This window comes from Elephantulus edwardii, unplaced genomic scaffold, assembly GCF_000299155.1.
Source record: "Elephantulus edwardii isolate Elephantulus edwardi_28Jun2011 unplaced genomic scaffold, EleEdw1.0 scaffold00011, whole genome shotgun sequence".
NCBI lineage: Eukaryota > Metazoa > Chordata > Mammalia > Macroscelidea > Macroscelididae > Elephantulus > Elephantulus edwardii.
This window is the reverse complement of record NW_006399761.1, coordinates 6,141,810-6,164,452: the sequence shown is the minus strand read 5'-3', so window position 1 is coordinate 6,164,452 and position 22,643 is coordinate 6,141,810. Positions and strand designations below refer to the sequence as shown.

The following is a 22,643-nucleotide window of genomic DNA, read 5'->3' as shown; positions in this document are numbered from 1 at the left end:
TTGGGGAGGAAAGGTTGATGGATTATGTGCAATAAACTGTGTTTTATTAGAGCCCTTAACTCCATGGCATCCAACAACATGATTAGAGTGGGGTCCCAACCTGCAGGCCTGATTGAAGACAGGGAACAGGGACAATTTAATTGCGTCTAGACCAACTGTTTAAGCAGCCCTAGTGGTGTAGCAAGTAGCGCGTCCGGTTGCTAACCAAAAGGTGTGAAGTTCAAATCCATCAGCCACTCTGCAAGCGAAAGAGAGTCAGGCACTTCTCTCTGGTAAAGATAGCCTCAGAAACTGCGGGAGACGCCCAAAGAATCAGAATACCTTTGAGAAAAGTGGATTGGGAGTAAATGGCCATTACTCTGATCCTTATATTTAAAAAAACAGCACTACCAAATCTACTATGATTTCATCAAGGCCGGTTCATAACAACTGTATCGGGTTCCTGTAGCTGTAGATCTGTACTGGAGGAGACTCCCCATCTTTCCAACCACCAACCTTGTCCTTGACACTGTTATGTCAAAGCTGACTCAGAGCCGCCCCTCCAGCTGGTTTTTTCAGAAGCAGTAAATCACACGGGAGGAGACTGTCCCATCTTTCTCCTGCAGATCAGCTGATGGACTGGAGCTGGCAGCTTCTTAACTCTGGGCTATCCGGCAACCTGTGAAATCGACTTCAGAAAAATGAGGACGGGATCCGGTAGTAGATGCATTCTTCCACCAGTTTTCACAGGTGCCGCTCTTATCCCACCCAACTCCTTTAACGTTAAAAAGCAAGAGCCAGATTTCTCTAATGTTTAAATTGTGGTTCCAGGAGCATGCAGCGTCAACGTCATCTGCATTGCAATGCAAATTATTGGGACCATTCCAGCTCTGCTGAATCAAACTCAAGAATGGGACCCACAACAATGCTCTCTAGGTAACTGAAATGAGAGTCACTGACCAACGTCTTAAGTCTCAAATTTACCTGGGATGTTAAAAAAAAAAAAAAATCTGATTTAATTAGTTTTAGATTCCCCACATGCCTTCTCACTTCAGACAGAAGTTACCATTTCTTAATAAGCAATAATCCCCTCCTTCTTCTGAAATATGAAGCACACCTTACCCAGGATTGAGGGTAGATGTGAACACAGATAATGAGGGTTACAAGAAAGAAGAAAGCATCTTTTGCCACCACTCTTTCTTTTAAATAGACTTTCAACACTGCAAATGAGTCTTGACCTAACCAGTTGACTACGTTGATGATTAAAACTCTATTCCCTTTACAACTGACTACTTATTTGTGTGTGTATATAAGTGCACTTGTTATTTGCCATTGAGTCAAAACTGATGGCCATTCTGTGGGTTTTCAGAGGCAGTAAACCACACAGGAGGAGATTGCCCCTTCGAGCAGCTGGTGGATTTGAATTACGTGCTTTTGGGATTGCAGCTCAGCTTCTTACCACTAGGCCACAAGAGCTTTGCCTGCATCTGGTAAGTTATGGTTTGTGACTTTCAGGCAGCTAGCTGATTTTTATGAGACCCTTTGGAAAACTTCCCTAAATGGGAAAAAAATTTTATACAGTCAATCATTTTTTAATAAAATTTTTATTTTATACTAGTTTACTTACAAAGTTCGTATACATTGTTTTCACAACAGATTTTAACCCATCCCTCCCTCCACCCATCAAATTGTGTGCCCATAGATTACCACCCTCCCTGCACCCCTCGGTGCACATTGTTTCTTAAATAGAATTATATAAATTGGGAAAATGTGATAAATCTTTTGTAAATAGAGTTTAACTTTACTGTCAAGAAAAAGTATAAGACTTTTAAAAGTGGGTGTATTATCTACTTCACTCAACCAGGTTATCGATACCTTGCATTGTCTTTGGATGATTGTCTAACACTGTAAGTTACATAAATAATTGTCCTTGTCCTTGTTCATTTAAAAACAACCCATTTACTTGTTTGAGCACAGAAGACTGGATCACTGCCCAGTGGCTAGATCCATTTTTGCATCAACTTATAAATTCATTTGCGAATTCGTAATTTTTAATGTTCATCTCTGGTTTTGGATTTGTCACTGAAACATCTGTAACATCTTATTGGCTCCCGTATTAACAAGTTAAATATAATCTTGGACATGAGAGTCATGGTTATACCTCCTTTCAAAAATTACTTTTAACAATTAATTGTCAGTTGTAGTTTGTAGTGCTTTGTTCTGTTTTTTTCCAAGATGCCAAGCTCACTAGTTACTTAACCTGAAGTAAGGCACATATACTTAACAAAGAGGTCAAGTTCACCAGCTCCTTATCCATGAAGCAGGGCACAGACGCCTAACAAAGACAACTGCTTTGGGTTACTGAAATTGATTCTATACCACTAGAAGAGAAAGCCCCAGACCTTACCAAAGAAGATGCAAGTCCACACAGCAAGATTCATTTGAAATACATCTTTAATTTTAGGGAGGAAAAATCAATATGCAATCTACAAAATATTATGTTACATTATTAAGGCTCACCTTGCTTTTTTGTTGTATTGATAAGACATAAAATTAGATTTTTTAGTAAAACAAAATACTACTTACTCATTGTTAAGAAGGGCCCCCCCTCATTGAATTTGTAATGAAAAGGGCTATATCATAAACACAGCTACAGACCGAAGGCAGTGAAAATGCTAACACTGTCCATTCTGTTCTATAAAACAGGTTCAAAACTCCAGCCTTTACTTTTGTGCTGCAAAGTGATTTTGGTACCTTTAAAAAAAAATTATAATGGACTAATATTTTTTTTAAAAAGGAAATGGCCCTAAATCCAGACCCATAGGAGAGGCAGGTAACTACCAGTCCTTTCTTACAGCGAGTATGCAGTGATTGCAGCAGTGGGGTCAGACATATCGGAAACGGCAAGGATGGTGCCAGCCAGGGCAAAGATCAGATCACAGTCCACTCAGCACCTAACACCAACAGCATGCTTCTCTGACTGGTAACCAGCCTAGAATAATTAACCTGATCACAAACTGGTCAAATCCTTCCATGGCCACCGTGTCAATCAAATGGCTCACTCACAAATTCTTCAGAGAGTGATTGACATTAGCTACATTAAACTGCCAGGAAAGGAATCTCTTTCCTTTCCCACTCCCTTTTTCCTCCTCTCTCTCTCTCTCATAAAAGCAAGGACTTTTTGAAATCATTATTTACTTTCTTAATTTGTAAGTCTAAATGAACCACCTGATTTTTCAGTTAGAGCTGTGAAGTCACTTTGACCTGGCATTTCCGAGGTCAGAAGACTTGTATTAAAAAGCCTTTTTTCTCCTCGCAGAATGTTAATTTCGCACTAAGGAATGAATATTTAAGGATCTTAATAGATGAGCAAGTTCACAATTTTGCTGCAGCACCCCACTGTTAATGCTCTCAACCTTTGCATGGCTGTCAGGAAACTCACTGGGGCTTCAGTCAGAATCCTGTGATGCTCTGGAAGATGGGAAGACTGAGAATGAACGACCCCAGAAGTGAGGGTCTCACAGACATCCATCAACCTGTGAAGCACAAGGAGTGATTAAGTGGCCCTTTTGCTGAATTTATCTTGAGGTGTAAATATTCATTCATTAAGTTCATCTGACTCTGCATTCTTTAACAAGCCTGGGAGGAATGACCATAGTTAACCCAGGTACTGGCTGGTCTGGAGCTCTGGTGGCCTAGTGGTAAGGAGCTGCACTGCCAACCCAAAGGCAAGCAGTTCAAATCCACCAGGTGATCCGCAGGAAGAAAGTTGAGCAGTTTCCTCCCATGTGATTTACTGTCTTTGGGTGTGAGTTGGTCCCAACTCAATGGTACACAAAAGCAACAAGGGATGGTCTAGTGGATAGAAGTGGCCCTGGCAACCCAAAGGTGTGTGCTTCAAATCTACCAGTTGTTCTGCAGATGAATGATTGGGGGTGGTCATTGTTAGGTGGAGTATAGCTCATAACGACCCTAAGAACACCAGATCTTAACCCTGTCCTGTCCTGTCCCGTTCTCATCACCTCTGACATCCGTGAGCCCATAGTCACAGTCACCATGTCAATCCATCTCATTCAGGGTCTTTCTCTCTTTCACTGACCCCCCCCCCACCTTTCCAAGCATCATGTCCCTCTCCAAGGAATAACTTCTTCTAGCAACATGCCCAAAGTATGAGAGATATACCTTCTCCATCCTTGCCTCCAAGGATACACTTTTCCAAAGTCATGTCTGCTCTTTTGACAGTCCACAGGCTATTCAGCACTCTTCTCCAACACCACAGCTCAAAGGCATCAATTCTTTATTAACCCATTATGGGGGTCATCTGTGAGCTGGTTCTGACATCAGTGAGTGAGCATTTTAAAAAACCCAAAAATCAGAAAACAAACTGTCTTTCATAGGGAGCAACACTGCTAACCAAAAGGAATGCCTCTCTGAGTTTTAATCTTCAGCCACTACAAGGGAGAAAGACGGACATCTCCTCCTGTGTGATTTACAGCCTCAGTAAACCCCCTGGAAAGTCAGTTCTGACTTGACAGCAATGAGAGTGAACTAACTCCCTTAGCAAAGTGGTTCAGAGTCAGGTTCGGCCCGTCTCCACGCTTGTTCTGAGCGGACCGATATCACAGTGTGCCCACACTGCACGGCAAGGAAGGATGGTGGGGTTTTTAAAAAAATAAATTTAGAAACACTTTGAACATTTGCCCTCTGTGCAAGTGTGTCGGGCATATGATATAATGAGCAATGCATTCAGTGAAATTAAAAAGCTCAGTACCGATTCATTTTTACTTGGCATCTGTATTCTTTGGTTTTCCCATAAAATAATGAAAAGCAATAAAATTTGATTGATACAGAAAGTATTCTAACCTGTTTTTTTTAAAAAAAGGTTAAAAAAACTTAATACAATATTAAATAAAACACATAAAATGCACTCTGTGGGCCAAGAAATAAACAATGCTTGGGGAAATGTTCTATTAAGTTCTGACCCAAAAATGAATTTAGCAAATGCAGGAAAATATCTCCTAAATATATTTACGATTCAACATAAATTGAAAGTGTATTAATACCACAGAGAGGCTTTCCATTTCAGACTAAATTATTCCTAAAGCATAGATTTCATAAATTTAAAAATTCTTACATTCTACTGCAAATACTCAAAGGAAATCATAAACAGAATTGGAATGACCAATATCCTTGGCTTTTCATTAGAAAATGAAATTATTACATTCATTTACCTGACTTTGAAGAAATGAATGTTGCCTCTTAGAAATCAAGATAGAATAATACAGTGTCTTTTATTTTGCTCATCTTTTAAAGAAAAATACTCTAAATTAGGCAAACACACTATACAATAACATAATAGCAGAACTAGCATAGAATCATAACATGATCTATATTTAATGCTCGTATTACTTACAACTAATACTTTACCAACATACATTCTTAAAGTCTCTGCTATTGGGAAACAGTATTTCTGACCCTTAAAAAAAATTCATCTTTAAGGTACACAAATATTGTAACTGGTGTCCAATTCTGAGGTTCCACTTGAAAAGAAATCCTTCCAATTAAAAGGCACTATGTTTTAATAACTTGTAATAAAAATGTATATCAATATACACAGTTTCTATGTATCAAACATCAGAATACAATAATAATAATACAGTAGGGGGAAGACAAGTACCAAATACAGCCCAAAGTTGCTTAACAACGTGGTAAAAAAAAATATTGGAAAAATCTAGAAATCACAGGTCCTGCCAGACTCTCTTTTCCCTGGTGCCATCAACATCTGTATTCAACCCAGCCACAGTCAGAGAGGAGCAAGAGTGAATGCCAGGCATTGTGGTTTCTGTCTCCTCTGCTCCCACATCTGGTCCCAGTGCCACTGTATCAGTAAGAGATGCCACCTCGCAAGTCCAGAGTGCAAAGCAGTGGGCTGCTGGGAAATCAAAAACTGTCTAGCCAGCTGGGTTGCTGGGTCACACACAGACCAGGCGGTGTCATTGGGCTCCAGCAGAACACAACCCCTTACAAATTACACATTTTTAGATTAAAAGTCGGGGGCACAAACACAAAAGAGAGATTGACTGGTTTCAGGTCTAAACCTCTCTCATCGCCCTCCTCAGGTCCGTCCTAAGCCCTCTGTCTGGCAGTCATTTCCACACGCAGCAGCCACACTGGGCATGGTTTCTAGGATTTGTCTGTCAGGGTCCTGTGCTCTTTCCGCTTTCACTGAGTCCTGCAGTCACCGGCTTTCTCCGGGTCTTCGCCATCGATCTTAATCCATTTCTTTTCTATTTCAACCTAGTATTTGAAAGCAGAACATGGACAGCATTAGCAAATGTAACGTGGCAATCATGCCTCTGCAGGCTTATCTCACAGGTGACACGAGAACTTTGGACGTTGACTCAGACGGGGCCTCTCCACCCTCACAGGCAAGCATGACACAAGAAGCACCTGCCCTCCTTTTGCGGACCAGAGTCACACAAGTCCTTCCCTCTTGGTTCTAATCTTGCAGAGGGTTGAAACTCTCCCTCATCTCGTGGTTGTTGTTGTTGCTGTTATGTGCCGTCAAGTCGCCTGTGACTCATAGCAACCGTATGTACATCAGCCCTAAACCCTGCTCTATCCTGTGCCAATCTTACTGTCTCTGACAACACCTACCCCAATTACCCCAGTCACTGGCTCAATCCACCTCATAGAGGGTCTTCCTCTCCTGTGATGTCCCTCCACTCTACCCAGCATGACGTCCCTCTCTAAGGACTGGTCCCTCCTTGCAACATGTCCAAAGTATGTCAGACGAAGCCTCAGAATCCTTGCCTCCAAGGAGCAGCCTGGCTTCACCCTCTCAAGACAAACCTGTTCATTCGTTTGCCGTCCACAGTATATCAAGATATTAAGGAGCTGGATAGATTTCAAAAGCAGAGCGGGAAGACGAATTAAAGTATTATAATGAAATGTGCAAAGAGCTGTAGTCAGAAAATCAAAGAGGCCAAACTTGCTCAGCATTTCTTAAGCTCAAGGAACTGAAGAACAAATTTCAAGCCTCGAGTTGTAATACTTAAAGATGCTTTGGGCAGAATATTAAATAATCCAGGAATTATTAAAAGAAGTGGAAGGAGTACATAGAGTCATTGTACCAAAAGGAATTGGCAGACACACAAGAATTTCATGTAACAACATAGGAATGTCTATCTGTGTTTCATTGATTATGCACAAGCGTTTGACTGTGTGGATCACAACAAACTGTGGCTGGCTAAGAGAAGAATGGGAATCCCAGAACACTTCATCGTGCTAATGCTAAACCTATACTTGGGCCAAGAGGCAGTCATCAGACAGAGCAAGGAAACACTGCATGGTTCAAAACTGGGAAGAGTGTATGCCAGGGATGTGTCCTATCTCTACGTCCCACTCATCTAGAGTTTTCATAAAATGCATTCAATATATAAATACTGATCCAATATTATGGTCAGACACAATGTAGACTAGAATTCCAAGTATCATCTATCCAATCTTTTGTCTCTGGACCATCTGAGCTTTGTATCTTAGGAGAACAAATAGATTTGGCCTGGAAAGGGTGAAACCAAGTTTCTCCTTAGAGGTAAGAATTCTAAAGCTCCATTTCAAGAGGGACCACTCCTTGGAGAAGGACATCATGCTTGGAAGGGTGGAGGGACAGTGCAGGAGAGGAAGACTCAAGGTGAGATGGATTGTCATGGTAACTGTGCCAACAGGATTGTGTGTGTCAGAATCAGTGAGAATGGCTCTGGATAGGGCAGGGTTCCGAGCTATTGCACACAGGGTCAGTATGAGTCGTGGGAGACTCCATGGCACATAACAACAACTAGTTAAAAAGCTGTGCCATCATCTGCCTGCCCCTCATTTTTCTCATCTCAGCTCCAATGTTGCCTCTTAAAAAGCAAAACAGAACCATCTCACCAGCTGTTCTATGAACCAAGGATGGGCAATCCTCTTCTGTACAATTTACTGCCTCTGAAAACTCACTGGAGGCCCAGCTATGGGTCGGTTCCAACTTGATGGCATACAACAACAGTGTCTTTTATTTTGCTCATCTTTTAAAGAAAAATAACTCTAAATGAGGCAGAGTTACCATTTATTTTTTTTTTTTAAAAGGAAACCTGGTCAGCTGAGTCAGTTCTAACTCAACTCCATAACCATCGCCACATAGTTCTGATAGCAGAACTGGCACAGAATCATTGCATGATCTATACTCCTACTCAAGACAGACTCGTGCTGTCTCGTCAAGGTCCTCCCTGACCATCCTAAATAAGGATGTCCCCAATCACTCTCTATACCGTAAGCCCATTTTCTTCCTAGTATTGCTCACTCTCTAAGAAATGATACTATTTGTGTTTCTTTGGGGGGTTCCTTCCCACTCAGCAGTGAGTTCCCCATTAAAGCTGGGGAGCTTCTTGCTCCTCTTGCTCCACACTGTGCCCCAGCAGCAGTGTGTCACCTAAGAACAACTCAGACACTTAATGAACAGAAGAATGCCACTGTCAAGTGGTCTGCCGTCAGGAAGAGATCTGGCCCCCTGTGAACAAAAGGAGTTTGGGATTACCTGGATATTGTAGCAAGCTCGCTGGTGGATATGCTTCTGAGGCTGGACATCACTCTCCACGCCCAAAGACTTGACCTCTGTCCGTGAGGCACAGGTGTCAAGCGTAGCAAACTGGACGGTAGCAAAAGGGTACCAATCAGAGGGAATTTCTTGGTCTGATCCCAGCTCTAGCTTGTATGACAGACAATGGGGATGATCTGAACCTTGAGGAAAGAAATATCAAAGTATCAGTTATAAGCTTTGAACAAAGAGGCACTTTATCATAGTCCCTAAAAAGCAACTCCATCAGCACCATGGTTGTGTGAACCACATTGAAACAAAAAGCCATCAAAATCCCCCATCAACAAACAAATAGATGGAGCAGCTCTGGTATATTCATACAATGGAATACTACGCTGGATTGAAAAACAAGGAACTCGTGAAATATTATGCAAAATGGGTGGCCCTGGAGGACTTTATGCTGATTGAAATATATCAGTCACAAAAGGACAAATACTGCATAGTGCCTGTTGAATGGGACTGACATCAGGGTTGGGGTGAGACAGAGAAAGATTGGATAAATTATGTATACTGCATTGAAACAGATGAGGGAGAGAACTGTTAAAAAGCGATATATGACTGGGTATTATGGTCATCATAAGAGTCCAGAATGAAGGCTACATAGTGGAGTGGACTTGAGGAGTGGGGGGATTGTATACCAATGAAAGAATTTTTCTTTTCTTTTTCAAAGAGAAGAGCAAACTGGGGGGCGGGGGTGGACAGGGAGAATAATGCAACAATGAATGACTGGAAAGCCAAAGTCTCTGCAAACGTTCATTAAAATTAATAAAAAATATAAATAAAAAAAAATTTTTAAGCCATCAAAATCCACATTCTTGCACTAAAGAGATGGAATCTAACTGCATTTCCAAAGCCTTAGTGTTAAAAGAAGTATACCTTTATTACTTTATACATCCATGACATTTGGATGCATAAACATCTAAAAAAGGTTTCACTTACAAGTGTTACTACTTCTTCTTTCCTTTAGGGAGCCCTAGTAGCCTAATTGTTAAGAGAGTTGTGCTGCCAATCCAAAGGCTTGTAGTTCAAATACACCAGGTGGGATGAAAGATGGGCAGGAAATCATCTCCCATGTGATTCAGAGCCTCTGAAAACGTGCTGGCAGCGGGGAAGCTGAGTTGTCAGGCGCCAAGTGAACTATGAGTCACAGCAACCCTATAACAACTGATCTATGCTGTACCATCCTCACAATCTCTGACTGGTCGACCCTGTACCTTCCTCACAATCTGTCACTTTGTGTCAACCCGTTGTTGCAGTTACTGTGTCTGCCCTCTAGTTGAGGGTCTTCCTCTCTTTCAGAGAGCCTGTACCTTTCCCAGCTTGGCAATGAGAAGGAAAGTCTTTCATTAAATATTAAGAAAAACCTTTACTTGCTGGAATACTCTTAGAGACTTTACAAGCCTCTTTCTCTTAAGCAAGCGGAATATGTTTTTCCAGTAATTCTTATTTTTTTTTAATCTTACTTTTCCAATAATTCTTATTGTTTTTCCTCCACTGGATTTATTTACAGATAACATGAAGGTTGTCTTCAGGCCAAACGATGTGGCATTATTAAAAAGTCTGAATATTTGAAGTTCAACTTACTGAAATTTTATTACTTTTCAGAAAATTACCTAAACCAAGAAGTCTCCTTTTCAGTAAAGGAAAGGCTGTTTCTGATTACAGTAATTCTTACCCTCCTCTTTTCAAGTTTTGCCTGGAACTGAAGGACCGCGTGTTGTTGTTATGTACCACTGAGTGGACTATGATCCACAGCGACCCTATGAACAATGGCTCTGAATCTTGCCCTTCCTGAGCCAATGTCTCCTTCTTAGACACATCTGACCCCATTACCACAGTCACTCTGTTAATCCATCTCATCCAGGGTCTTCCTCTTCTGTGCTGACTCTCTACCCTTCTTTTTAATTTTTTTTTATTAATTTTAATGAAAATTTACAGACTTTGGATTTCCATTCATTCATTATTGCTCTTTTCTCCCTGTCCATGCATGCTCCTGCCCCCCGCCCCTACACTCTTCTCTTTGAAAAGTAAAAGAAAAATTCTTTCATTGTTTCATAAACCCTCCCCTCAGGTCCACTCCACTATGCAGCTTTCATTCTGGACGTCTGTCATGACAATAATGCGTAATCATATTTCCCTTTTAAACAGTTTTCTGCCTCATCTGTTTCAATGCAGTGTACATTATTTATCCCATCTTTCTCTGTCTCACCCCAACCCTGATGTCAGTCCTGTTCAACAGTGGCACTATGCATTATTTGTCCTTTTGTGACTGATATATTTCACTCAGCATAAAGTCCTCCAGGGCCACCCATTTTGCATAGTATTTCATGAGTTCCTTGTTTTTCAATGCAGTGTAGTAGTCCATCGTGTGACTACACCACACCTTCTCTATCCATTCTTTTGTTGATGGGCACTTAGATTGTTTCCAACTCTTTGCTATTGTGAACAAAAAGACACGATAAACATGGGTGTGCATATGACCCTCTACCCTTCTAAGTATGATGTTCTTCTCCATGGACTGGACCCTCAAGTCCAAGTATGTGAGATGGAGCTTCAAAAACCTTGCCTCCAAGGAGCAGCCCTCTCCAGGACAGACCTGTTTGTTCTCTTGGCAATCTACAGTATGTCCAATACTCTTTGCCAGCACCACTACTCAAAGTCATGCATTCTTCTGTCATCCTTAGTCATTATTCAGCTCTCAGATGCACAGTAAGCAATTAATAAGACCATACCATGGATTAGGCACACTTTAGTCTCTAGGCTGACATCATTGCTCTTTAGCATTCTGGAAAGATCCTTGGCAGCAGATTTTTCCATTGAATCTTGTCTTTTGATTTCATGACTGCTGATGCAGAGTGTTGATTGTGGATACAAGCAAGATGAAATCATCAACAACCTCAATCCTTTCTCCATCTGTCATGATACTGCCTATTGGCCCAGTGGTGAAGATCTTTATTTTCTTGATGCTGAGATGCAATCTATATTGAAGGCTGCAATCTTTGACCATCTGCAGCAAACACTTCAATTCTTCAGTTTCGCCCAGCAAAGTTCTGTCATCTGCATAATGCAGGTTGTTAATAAGTCTTCCTCCAATCCTAAAGCCAAAATCTTCATAAAGTCCAGCCATGTCAGGGATGCATTCTTTCTCCATACCTTTTTAATCTATGTGTGGTACAGAAGGGTAGTATTAGAGGTGAGCTTACTGGCTTTCAATGTTCCAGCTGCTTTTCATTTTTATTCAGTTGGCCATTTCTTTAGCCAGACCATGCTCTGTAAGAGACCTGGGTATATCAGAAACATTCAAAGACTTTTAGGGAAGTCATATAAAGTGGGACTGTTTATGGGTCAAGGGGGGTGCACATTTTATAACAAAAAAATACACATTCTCAGTGTAATCACTGGAGTACCTTTACAAGTCCTCTGCCGTACTGCTCAAAACATCTACATAGCTATTGTGGCTATTATTTTTCCTTCAATAACTGTGTGAGATGGCAGTCATTTCAAAAACCAGATTAAATTACTGTACTGCTGACAAAGCTGGGGAAAGAACATTTCCATCAGAATATAGCCGCAGGCACAAAAACAAGAGTTTAAAGGATTTCACTTAAGTCTTAAAAGATAAATCGCCTTTCAGTCCTTGGGACCTGTTCCTTGTACAGACACTAGTAGAATTTGAAAGCTCTAAAGGGTCTTGAGAAACCATCAATCAGTTAACCAACAGATGCTCAGTACACAGCACCATTCGCACGTGGGACGGGACAAGAGTAGTCTCTGACGTAGTCTCAGGGACCCAGATGACGCAGGCAGATGGTAACTATTCACACACAGCAGACAGGGAGTTCTGGTGGCTCAGTGGTAAAGAATTAGTGCTGCCAAACCAAACGCATGTGGTTCAAATCCACCAGCTGCTCCGTGGGAGGATGAACACGCTCCTCCTGTGTGATTTACAGCCTCTGAAAACCCACAGGAGGGTCAGCTGTGGGGTAGGTTCCCGCTCAACAGTACAGAACAACACAGCCAGAAGTGGGAGGTATCATGGGTTACCTGCTGGAATGCTAAAGGTGGACGGTTCAAATCTATCAGCTGTTTCATGATGAAACATGGCTTCTGTGAAGGGCAACATCTCCATCAGAGATTGACTCCTACCAATGGTTTGGCTTTGATTTGGATAGTCGGCAGGCTTTCCATGTCCACTATCCCTTTCAGTCTTCCATCTTCAGCAAGGAAAGCAGCTCTGTGTATCTAATCTTAACATGTGCTCTGTTAAATTCTGCTATGTGGCCCAGTGGTTAAGGGCACACACATCCTCAACTCCTGCTCTGCTACTTAACAGTGGCAGGATTCTAGTCAAGGCCGTTCTGGGTCTCAGTTTCCCCATCCGATAAAGGCGGTGATGATAATGGTGACAAGTGACATAAAACTTATGGAGCCATTGTGAGAGAAACCAGCTGGCATGCAAAAAGCTGAGTAAGCCAATGTTGGCACAGACACACAGGACATGTATGTTTGTTTTCTAAATTGTCATCACTTTGGAAGCAGGAGTGGCGTCCACTTTCTAAACAACTTGCCTCCGGAAATGCAACTTTGATAAATGTCGATAGTGGTAGAGGGGCTTCAGGCCTTTTGTTCAGGCAATCAACAACAACAACGAGTCCTTTTTGTTGATAATGTTACATGGTTGTGAGCTGACTCTAGCTCAGAGCAGCCGGATGAACACCAGATCTGAACCTGTCCTATGCTGCACCGTCCTCACCTCAGTGGTCAGGTGCTCAATCCATGTTACAGTCACTACGTCAGTTCATCTTGTGGGAGGGCTTCCTTTCTCTGACCCTCCACCGTTTCCAGCGTGATGTTGTTTTCCAAGGACCAGCCCCTTCTGGCAACATGCCCAAAGTCTCTGAAACCAAGTGTCATCTCCCTTGACCCTAAAGGGCACTGTGTCTGCACTTTCTCCAAGACAGACTTTGTTGTTCTGGCAGTCCGTGGGATATTCGGTATTCTCCTCTAACATCACAATTCAAAGGCCTCAATTCTTCTTTGGTCATCATTATCCGCTACCCAACTTGCAGATGTTTAGGAAGCAACTGAAAGTGCCATAGCTTCCATCAGGCACATCTTAGTCTTTAAATCAGCATCCTTGCTCTTTAGCACTTTGGAAAGGTCCTTGACTGCAGATTTTCCCAATGCAACATGCCTTTTGATTTTCTCTTGAATAATAATAAAAATTGAATGATGGGCTGTTGATAATGGGACTGGGGATTCTACATTTTTATAGTTAAAAAGGGAACTGCAGATTGTATAACTCTATATTCACATTTTATAGGGGGAAATTTGAATTTTGGAAGATCAGAGTGAAAAAACTTAAGTTGAAGACTCAGTACTTGGAAAATATTAGAAACAAAATCTTTCTCCCAGTTTTTCTGGGAGAGGGCAGAAGGGAATAGGGAGTTGTTGTGGATAGGTACCATCAAGCCTAGTATAACCTAGAAGTAGGGAAAGACCTTGTAAAAAAAAGATTATTTTTCCAGTTTCAAGCTGATTGGTATATTTCCTTCTGGTTTTTGAAAAAAATCTAAATACAATGTTTAATGACATTCTGTCAGACTTTGGGATTCATTGGGGCAAGTGACAACACAGCACAATGTCAGAACATCGGAGTGCAATTACTGTTGAGCTCTTGACCAAATAGTCTAAAGAGGGGAGGCGGAGCAGTGTATCCCTGTGTTGACCACCAGGTGGCACTCTCTGGTTTTGCTAATTGTTAGGATGCAGTTGGTTCCAACTAATTGTGACCTCAGTGCAACTCTTAAGACAGCAAGCAGTTGGTTCCACTCAAGTGGTTCCATGCAGTTGGTTAAAACTCACAGTGACCACAGAACAGCTTATAGCACAACAGAAGGGAAGGTTCCCTAGTCCGGTAGCATCTTCCTAACAGGTGATCTGTTTGGTCCGTTTCTTCAGCACTGTGTCAGTCATGAAGGTTTTCCCTTTTTTGACTCAGTGACTGTGGTAATGGGGGTAAGTGTGTCACAGACAATAAGGTTAGCACAGGACAGAACAGGGTTCAGAGCTATAGGACGTAGGGTTGGTATGAGTTGCAAGCAACTCAACGGCACATAACAGCAACAACAGTCTTCTACTTTACCAAGCATGGTGTCCTTCTATAAGGACTTCTATAAAGACTGGTCCTTCCTGACAACACATTCAAAGTAGAGGAGTCCAAGTCCTACCATCCCAGGGAAGATTCTGGCTATATTTCTTCCAGTAAAGATTTATCTGTTCTTTTGAGTCTATGATACATAAATACACTGGCATACTGAAATACTCTTCACCAACAACAAAATTCCAAAGTGCCAGTTCTTTTTTGGGCATCCAAATTCATTGTCCAGTTTTCACCAGCAATGAGATGACTGAAAATACCATGGCTTGGGTGGACTGCACCTCAGTCTTCAAGGTGACATCTCTGGTTCTTCATACTTTAAAGAGGCCTTCTGCAGTGCAAAATAATGCTTGTTTTCTTGACTACAATTCCCATGGATAGTGCTTTTGAATCAAGGTAAAATGAAATTCTTGACAATGCCAATATTATTTAAACATTATCCAAATAACATCATGATGTTGCTTAGGGGTCCAGGTGTGGTAATTTGGGTTTATTTTTTTTTATTTTTGTTAAGGTGCCCCTCATGGTACAATAGGTAAGGCGCTCAGTCACTAAATGAAACTTTAGCAGTTCAACCCTATCTATGGGAGCAAATTGTCTGTTTCCATAAAGATTAGTCTTGAAAACTCTAAGGGGTTCTGTAAAGTCAGTATGAGTCAGACTCATCACAACAGCAAAGGGGCTTTTGATAATAGAGCTCTGGTGGCCTGGAGGTAAGAAGTTTCGCTATAATCCCAAAGGCACACAGTTCAAAGCCACCAGGTGTCCCATGAGAGAAGGATGGGCAGTCTCCTCCTGTATGATTTACATCCTCTGAAAATCCACTGGAGGGTCAGCTATGAGTTAGTTTGGACTCAATGGCATAAAACAACAACAACAACAACAGCTCTTAGCATAAGTCCATTGTTGTGGAGTTGATTCTCTCAGTAGGAATCACTAAATCACCTTAAGCTATCTGATATCCACTCCCCCTTGAACTTGAACTCTTCACATCTGAAACAGAACTGTTGAGGGATCGAGGGAATAAATAAGAGTGGGATGACAGAAGAAGAGGAGGAAGCAGTGACCCAGGAGCCAACAAAGCGCAAGGAGAAAGTAAAGGCAGACTGTCTATTCTCACTGGTAAAACTGGGAAGTTAGAGATAGACTTATTTATTAATTGCTCTCTCACATGGCTCTCTTCCTTTCCTAATTCAAGCTTTAATCTGCATCTTCTTTAGCCAATTAGAATGTTTCCCTCCCACCCAACAGTGGCAGGACCTGTAAAAAAAGGCCTGTGGAGAAAAGGCCTATGTCACTGTAGGGCGTTAAACTGCTAACACAAAGGCCACATTTGTCTGGTAGTTTGACTCCACCAACGACTTTTCAGGAGAAAGATGGGCCATTTTCTCCCATGTGACTTTCACCTGCTGGAGGGTCAGCCATGAGCTGGCTCCTATGCGATGGCCATGAGTCAGTGAACAGAGCTACCTACTTTGAAAAAGAAGATTAAAAGACCATCAAGCACCGCCATGCTAGAAGGGACACTTAAGGGAGCTCAGCCCTTATTATCGCCCCTGAAATCACATGCAAGTGAGCTCACATACCTCAGTCCTGAGCTCAGAAATCTCCTGGAGGAAAGGAAACGAGAATGTATAGACTTCACACACGGAGCTTGGCTAAGGAGCTGCACTACCAACCCAAAGGTCCCCAGTTCAAATCCACCAGCTGCTCCACAGGAGAAAATGGGCAATCAGTTCCCATGCACCTAACTGCCTCTGAAAACACGCTGGAGGATCAGCTGGGAGCCGGTTCTGACTAGAGAGTACATGACACAACAATTCAGACAGTCTCAGCTCCCATCTTTGACCCCCCCTTCCCTTTAATAATATTCTTTTAGAAAACATACTTGAGAAAGTGTAACTTTTTCATGTTTGTTTTGTTAGGTGCCATCAAGTCCATCACGACTCATAATGCCCAGATCTGGGCACAGACCTGAACCTTGCCCTATGGTGCCCACCTTCACTATCTCCGTGATACTCAGGCCGACGGTCGCAGTCCCGGGATCAATACACCTCCCTGAGGGCCTTCCTCTCTTCCGCTGACCCTCTATTTTTCTAGCATAATTTAAAAAAAAAAAATCTCTATAACAAAGCTCATGTAGAAACAAAGAGATGCGTCCAGTCTCGGCCAGGCTGGACCTTAGCCAACACACTGGCAATGCTAGACCAGCGGTCAGGAACACAGGCTCCAGGCTCCACCCACCAGTGTCTACGTTACTGCACAACCCCAAGGCGTCTGTTGTGCACACAAATTTGATTAGCACTGTTAGGACAAAGATTTCCTCACTGCCCCACTTTCAGAAAGGCAGACTGGGCTGCAGCCTCCCCCACTCACACACACGCACCCCCTTCGGGAAGGCTGAGGAGTCAAGGGAGGGGACAAGGCCAGATGATCTCAGATACGCTCTCCCCCCAGGCCAGGTTAGAGCATCACCCCTCTCAGGACTACTGGATGGGCCCACTGCCTGCTTCCTTGGCCACCTCTGCTCTGAACAGAGCGGCTCTGATCCCAAAGGATTTGCTCCATGAATTATCATTAATTGATGAAAATGCTTGTAAGGCCTTGTTCTGCGTGGGCGGGCGGGCCGAGAGTCTTCCCAAAGAACCTCTCAGAGCCCAAGGTGGGTCCGCTCAGCCACTCTAGGACTGTCCACCCTTGACATTGTTCTCGGTGACCTCACTGCTTGTGAACACTTAAGCCCGATCCCAGTGGCGGGGCAAGGACGGAGTTATAGAGAGCAAGGAGGAATGAGCTCTGCCTGGGGGACCATAACACAGTGCACAGGCGCGGGAAGGCCAGGCGTTCCCAGCCCTGGCTGTGCACGAGAGCATTTTACAAGACCAGAACCGGGGTGTCTGGTTAGTGGGAAGAGGTCTAGCCAGGAGGTTGCTGCTGGTGGTGCCATCAAGTTGCCTGTGACTCAGAGATCCTGGGAACAACACACCTGAAGCCCGCCCGGTCCTGCACCTCCTCACCACCTCTGAGCTGCTCATCTGATTTGGTCCAGTCACTGTGTCGGTCCATCTCGTTGAGGGTCTTCCTCTCTCGGACCCTCCACCCTTCCCAGCATGATGTCCTTGTCCAAGGACTGGCCCCTCCTGACAGCAGGCCCAGAGTACATGAGACACAGTCCCACCATCCCTGCCTCTTAGGAGCTCCTTGGCTGGAGTTCTTCCGAGAGAGACCTGTCTGTTGTTTTGTCCGTGGATATGCAGCACTCGTCCTCAGCAGCACGGTTCAAAGGCACTGCCTGTTTTAAAGCTCAGCGACTTGAAGAGGGTAGAGGTAGTTCAACCACTCGGTAGCTCTAACTAGAAGTGGAACGTTCCTCTTCCCCACGTCAGATTCCCAGGCAAAGCCCCGCATGTGGGGACAGCACCCACCAGGCAGTGAAGGCAGCGTGTGTTGTGATGACACTGAACATGCTCCTCTAGAATTTCGAGACTAAGACAGTCTGGGAGGAAAAGCCTGGGAGCCACGGGTGAAAATGAGGCAACAGAAATCCTCAGTAGGACAAATGACCGAGCCTGCTGTGTGCGGGTCACCAGGGGTCCCGGGCCATCGGGACAGCAGCAGCTCCCACCTCGTGATTGTAACATGCAGCAGGATGAAGCCACACTGGCCCAGATTCTTCAAGGGTGCGTGAGGAGAGACTCCCAGGCAATCGCCACTCATGGGAGGCAGAGGCCCCGACGTTGTCCCACCTGTCCCAGCTCCCCGACACCCACCGTCTGCAATCAGGGGTACCCTCGCAGACCAAGCCTGCCCAGGGCCCGTCCTCTCTCCCCAGCGCTGCCTCTGTCTCAGCCCTCACTCAGCATCGCCTCCCTCCTGCAGCCCCTTCTGTCTCTACAACCAACTCCTGAGTCTCTCCACACTGTACAGACTGTTCAAAAGCACCCTGGGATTCCGTTACCCCCTCAGGACCCACCTGAGGCTTGCACCCCACACTCCTGGCCCCCAAAGTCCTCCCCAGGCTGGCTCCTCTCACACCATCCCTAAGCCTCAGAGCTGAGGTGGGCTTACACACCCTGCTCCCCACCAACGCTGCCGCTCCTGTCCTGCCGCACACCCCACTCACCCCATCTGCTAGGGCTGCCTTTCTAAAGTTCCGTATTAATAGTATTCATGGCTACTGTAAAAATAAAAGGACAACCAGTAAAACATGTATGAGGACCCAAGGGGGCAGGGGTGGAGGCAGAGAGGTGAGGATGGGTAGGGGTGAAATCACAGGGTCGCACAATTCAGTGGGGGTAGGAAGGGGGTACAGGAAATGGGAAAGATCCAGTGGGGACCTGAAAAGACAGGTAATGAGGGGCCCAGTCCAATGGTGATTAATTTTATAAAGCACAATGCGTGGGGATGATTGTATGAAATACTGTGAATGAAGGAATGTGTGAAACAATGTATACGAACTTTGTAAGCAAAGCAATATAAAATGAAAATTTTAAAAAAATAATATTCATGGCAAAAATAAAGGATTAACTTTTTTTTTTTTAGAAAAAACTATTAGGCCTTGCAATCCTGAAGGTATCACGATTCGAATCCATCAGATGCTCCGCTGGAGAAGGAGGGGTAATATTCTCCTGTGCCAGTCAGGTCCAATTCGACAGTACACAACAACAACACAAAAAAATAAAATAAAATAAAACAAAAAACCCAACCATTAGGACATATGCACCCGATTCTAAAACAACTGGCTGAAGCCTTGGTGAGGGCGAACGGAATGAACCGAATGAACCAAGAAGTCAGCTTGGCTGGAAAAGGAAAAGTCGTCTCTCCCGAGGAGGACAAATGGGGCACTGGTTGAGAATACCAAAACCAAAACAAAACCAGAACCCAGATACATTCATAGCTAGAGTCTTTAAAGGTTAACAAGGGAATCTAAGATGCGTTAGCAACATTTGTAATACTTGAGGTTGGTGTCAAGAGGTCCAATCAGACACATCAACAAATTTCCCCTCTGTGCTACCAATGCGAACCAAATCCTGGCCTAGAATGCTATTTCTAAGGGTTAAAAAGAAATTTAAATAGTTACCGTAGATGTAGGTTTTTGGTGTTATGTACCGTCAAGTCAGAACCAAACCATAACTGACCCTCCAGTGGGTTTTCAGAGGCAGTAAACTGCATGGGAGGAGACTGCCCATCCATCTCCCATGGAGCAGCTGGTGGATTTGAACCATGTGCCCTTGGGGGTGGCAGCACAGCTCCTTACCACAAAGCCACCAGAGCTCCCTATAGACACAGGAAGAAACCATGAACCAGCTATTAGAGTAATAGTATCTCCTGTGGCCCAGCTCCAACAGCACTGGGTGGTAAGAACGGCTTCGGTGGACACCAGAAAGCTTCCGTTTCAGCCACATTTCAATCCCCAGAGGGCAGGGAAACTACCTGAGACTATTTCACATGAAAGCCAACGTAAGACATTAAGTATTTACTTGAATTTTTATCAGGAAGCCGCTCTATCTTCCACACCACAGCCTGGTAGGCACTGTCATACTTGGCGGTCCCTACGGTGACCTGGATGACGGGTTCCGACTCGGGTTCCTGCAGGCTCCCCAGGCACGCCCGGCGGTTCATCTTGGCTTTCAGAGACTTCTGCCTCTGGAGGTTCATGGTCCAGAGGGCCTTGATCCACTGCGAGGGGACAGGGAAGTGGATTGCGATGTTGTCACACGACCTCAAGGAGCCAGCCTGGCATGCTTTCTGAGCCGTGGGGGCCATGTTGACAAAGGACTGAAGCTCCACGTAAGCTCCCTGGACAACGACCACAGACTTCACAGAAAAGGGAAGGTCTTCTCCGTGGTACAGGGTCTTAAACCGCATCAGCTCGAAGCGGCAGGCGTCCAGAGGTGCGAACTTGATGACCCTCGACTGCTCAAACTCTTGAGCCTTCACACACTTGTGGAAATGGTAGTCGAGGATGTCGATCCCCTTCTTATCCGGGTCCTTCTCAAAATAGCGGTCGTCTCGCTTCTGAAGCTCAAGGTCATTCAAGGTTAAGAAGCACTCGGCGCCCCCGTTCACAAAGCAGAGGCAGGAGACCTGTGTGATCACCGCACTGGCCACCAACCTGCCCTCTTTGGTGACTTGACCCCAGAAGGTGTCAAGAATTTCCAGGGAGATTTCCTGCTCCTCGTAGTTCCTCTTGGGCTTGGCGGCGGCCGGCAGGTGTATCAACGCCTCCTCCACGGTCGTCAGGAAGCTGAGGAATTCGTGGTAGTCGGTGGACCCCAACTTGAGCATCTGCTCGGCGTCTGGTTCGTGAAGGCCCTCCGTCTTGGAATGGTACTTCTTCTTCTCCGTGTAGGACACGTGCTCGATCTTGACAGTATGGATTTTCCCGGCCACGCTGAAGTTTTCCACTTTGGGTTCGGAGAGCCTGCAATGTGGATCCAGCTGAAACTCTTTAAAAGGTTTCTCCAGGCCCTGCTCGTAATACATCTGCAAGATTCCCCCAGGTAAGACCTTCAGAAAGATGGGGCCCCACTGGCGGGACGACATCATGTTCTTCTTCTCGGGGATCCTCAGCAGGAGGGACCATCCAGCTTTGGGTTGGCTTCTGAAGAGCGTCTGGGGCACAAAGGAAGGGCCGCTGTCTTTGGGATCGAGACACCGCATTGACACCTGTCCCAGGGCGTCCTGCTGCTCTGCTGACTGGAGGTGTTCTAGCTTCTCGCAGATGTAGCTAAGGGAGCACTGATTAAGGCTTTTCTGGTCAACGGGCATCTCCTTGTCTCTCGATGAGAGAGTCTTTCTGCTTCCTGAAGAATCAAGGGTTGAGTGGGAAGCACCCCCTCCATCCTTCCAGAAGGGACTTGAAAAGGCACAGTCATCCTGGAAATACTGAAACTGGGGAGCGGGGCTTTGGAACGGAAGGCTCGTAGGCCGCTGAGGGCTACTGTCATCCGGAAGAAGAACTGTGGGAGCTGGACGCGCACAGGCGTGATCACCGGGCGAGGAAGGGTGGGGGAAGCAGGCTGGCTTAGCAGGTGAGGAGGCCTCTGCTCCTGGTGTGGTCACGGGACTGCTTGAAGACGACTCTGGATGAGGATACAGCACGTGCGCCCCGGGCTTGGGGAGTCCAGGGAAACCTGGAAAGTCTTTGATGGGCGTGGAAAGAGGGGAGTTGCTCGGAGGTCCAGGGCTGAAGTAAAAGTCTATGATGGGTGAGGGCAGAGGGGTATTGCTGGTGGAGGAAGAGCTGCTGGAAAATTCCCTGAGGCCGGGAAGGTTGAGCTTGAGTCCTTTACGTCTGCAGACGCCTTGGCTCTCCAGGGGGAAGCTCTTGGCATTTGGAGAAGGCTGGAGAGTGGCGTCATCATCAAACGTCACCCAGTTGCCTGGGTTTGTGGAGCACATCTCTGGAGCTGGACTGTGGTCAAGCCAATGGCTCAGCTGTGTCCTCTCTGTTAAAGGAGAGAGAAGGGGGAAATGAGAGAAAGAACTCGGGTTACCAGAGGTCATTAGTTGAGAAATAATTCAATGGGAAAACATCCAGATTTTGAGCTTAACTGGAATCAAGAAAATGTTCAAAAGCTGTAGCACTTTTGATGCAAACAAGTCAGTCTTTAAGTGCTTACAAAGGAGGCAGATCTTATGAGGTTCGTGATGATGACAGGAGGAGAAAAAAAAGAACTCAATTTATAATGAATTTATAACCCACAGGCAGCCTGAACGTATGTGAGGTTTATATTTAGGAATATTTACAAATGACACTAATGTGTTAATTATTACGCCCTATTCTTTGAGCTGTGGTGCTGAAGAAGAGTATTGAATGTACCATGGACTGCCAAGAAAACAAACAGGTTCATCAGGGAGAGGGTT

General features: G+C 44.6%; 1 protein-coding gene across 1 annotated transcript; it reads right to left on the bottom strand.

Moving 5' to 3' along the window:
- Nucleotides 1–6,201: 6,201 nt before the first annotated feature.
- On the bottom strand, nucleotides 6,202–22,178 carry STON1 (stonin 1). The gene is made up of 3 exons (XM_006880909.1): nucleotides 20,255–22,178; nucleotides 8,555–8,757; nucleotides 6,202–6,276 (listed from the first exon to the last, which is right to left on the bottom strand). The coding sequence occupies exons 1-3, from the start codon at nucleotides 22,176–22,178 to the stop codon at nucleotides 6,202–6,204; spliced, it is 2,202 nt and encodes a 733-aa protein (XP_006880971.1).
- Nucleotides 22,179–22,643: the final 465 nt, after the last annotated feature.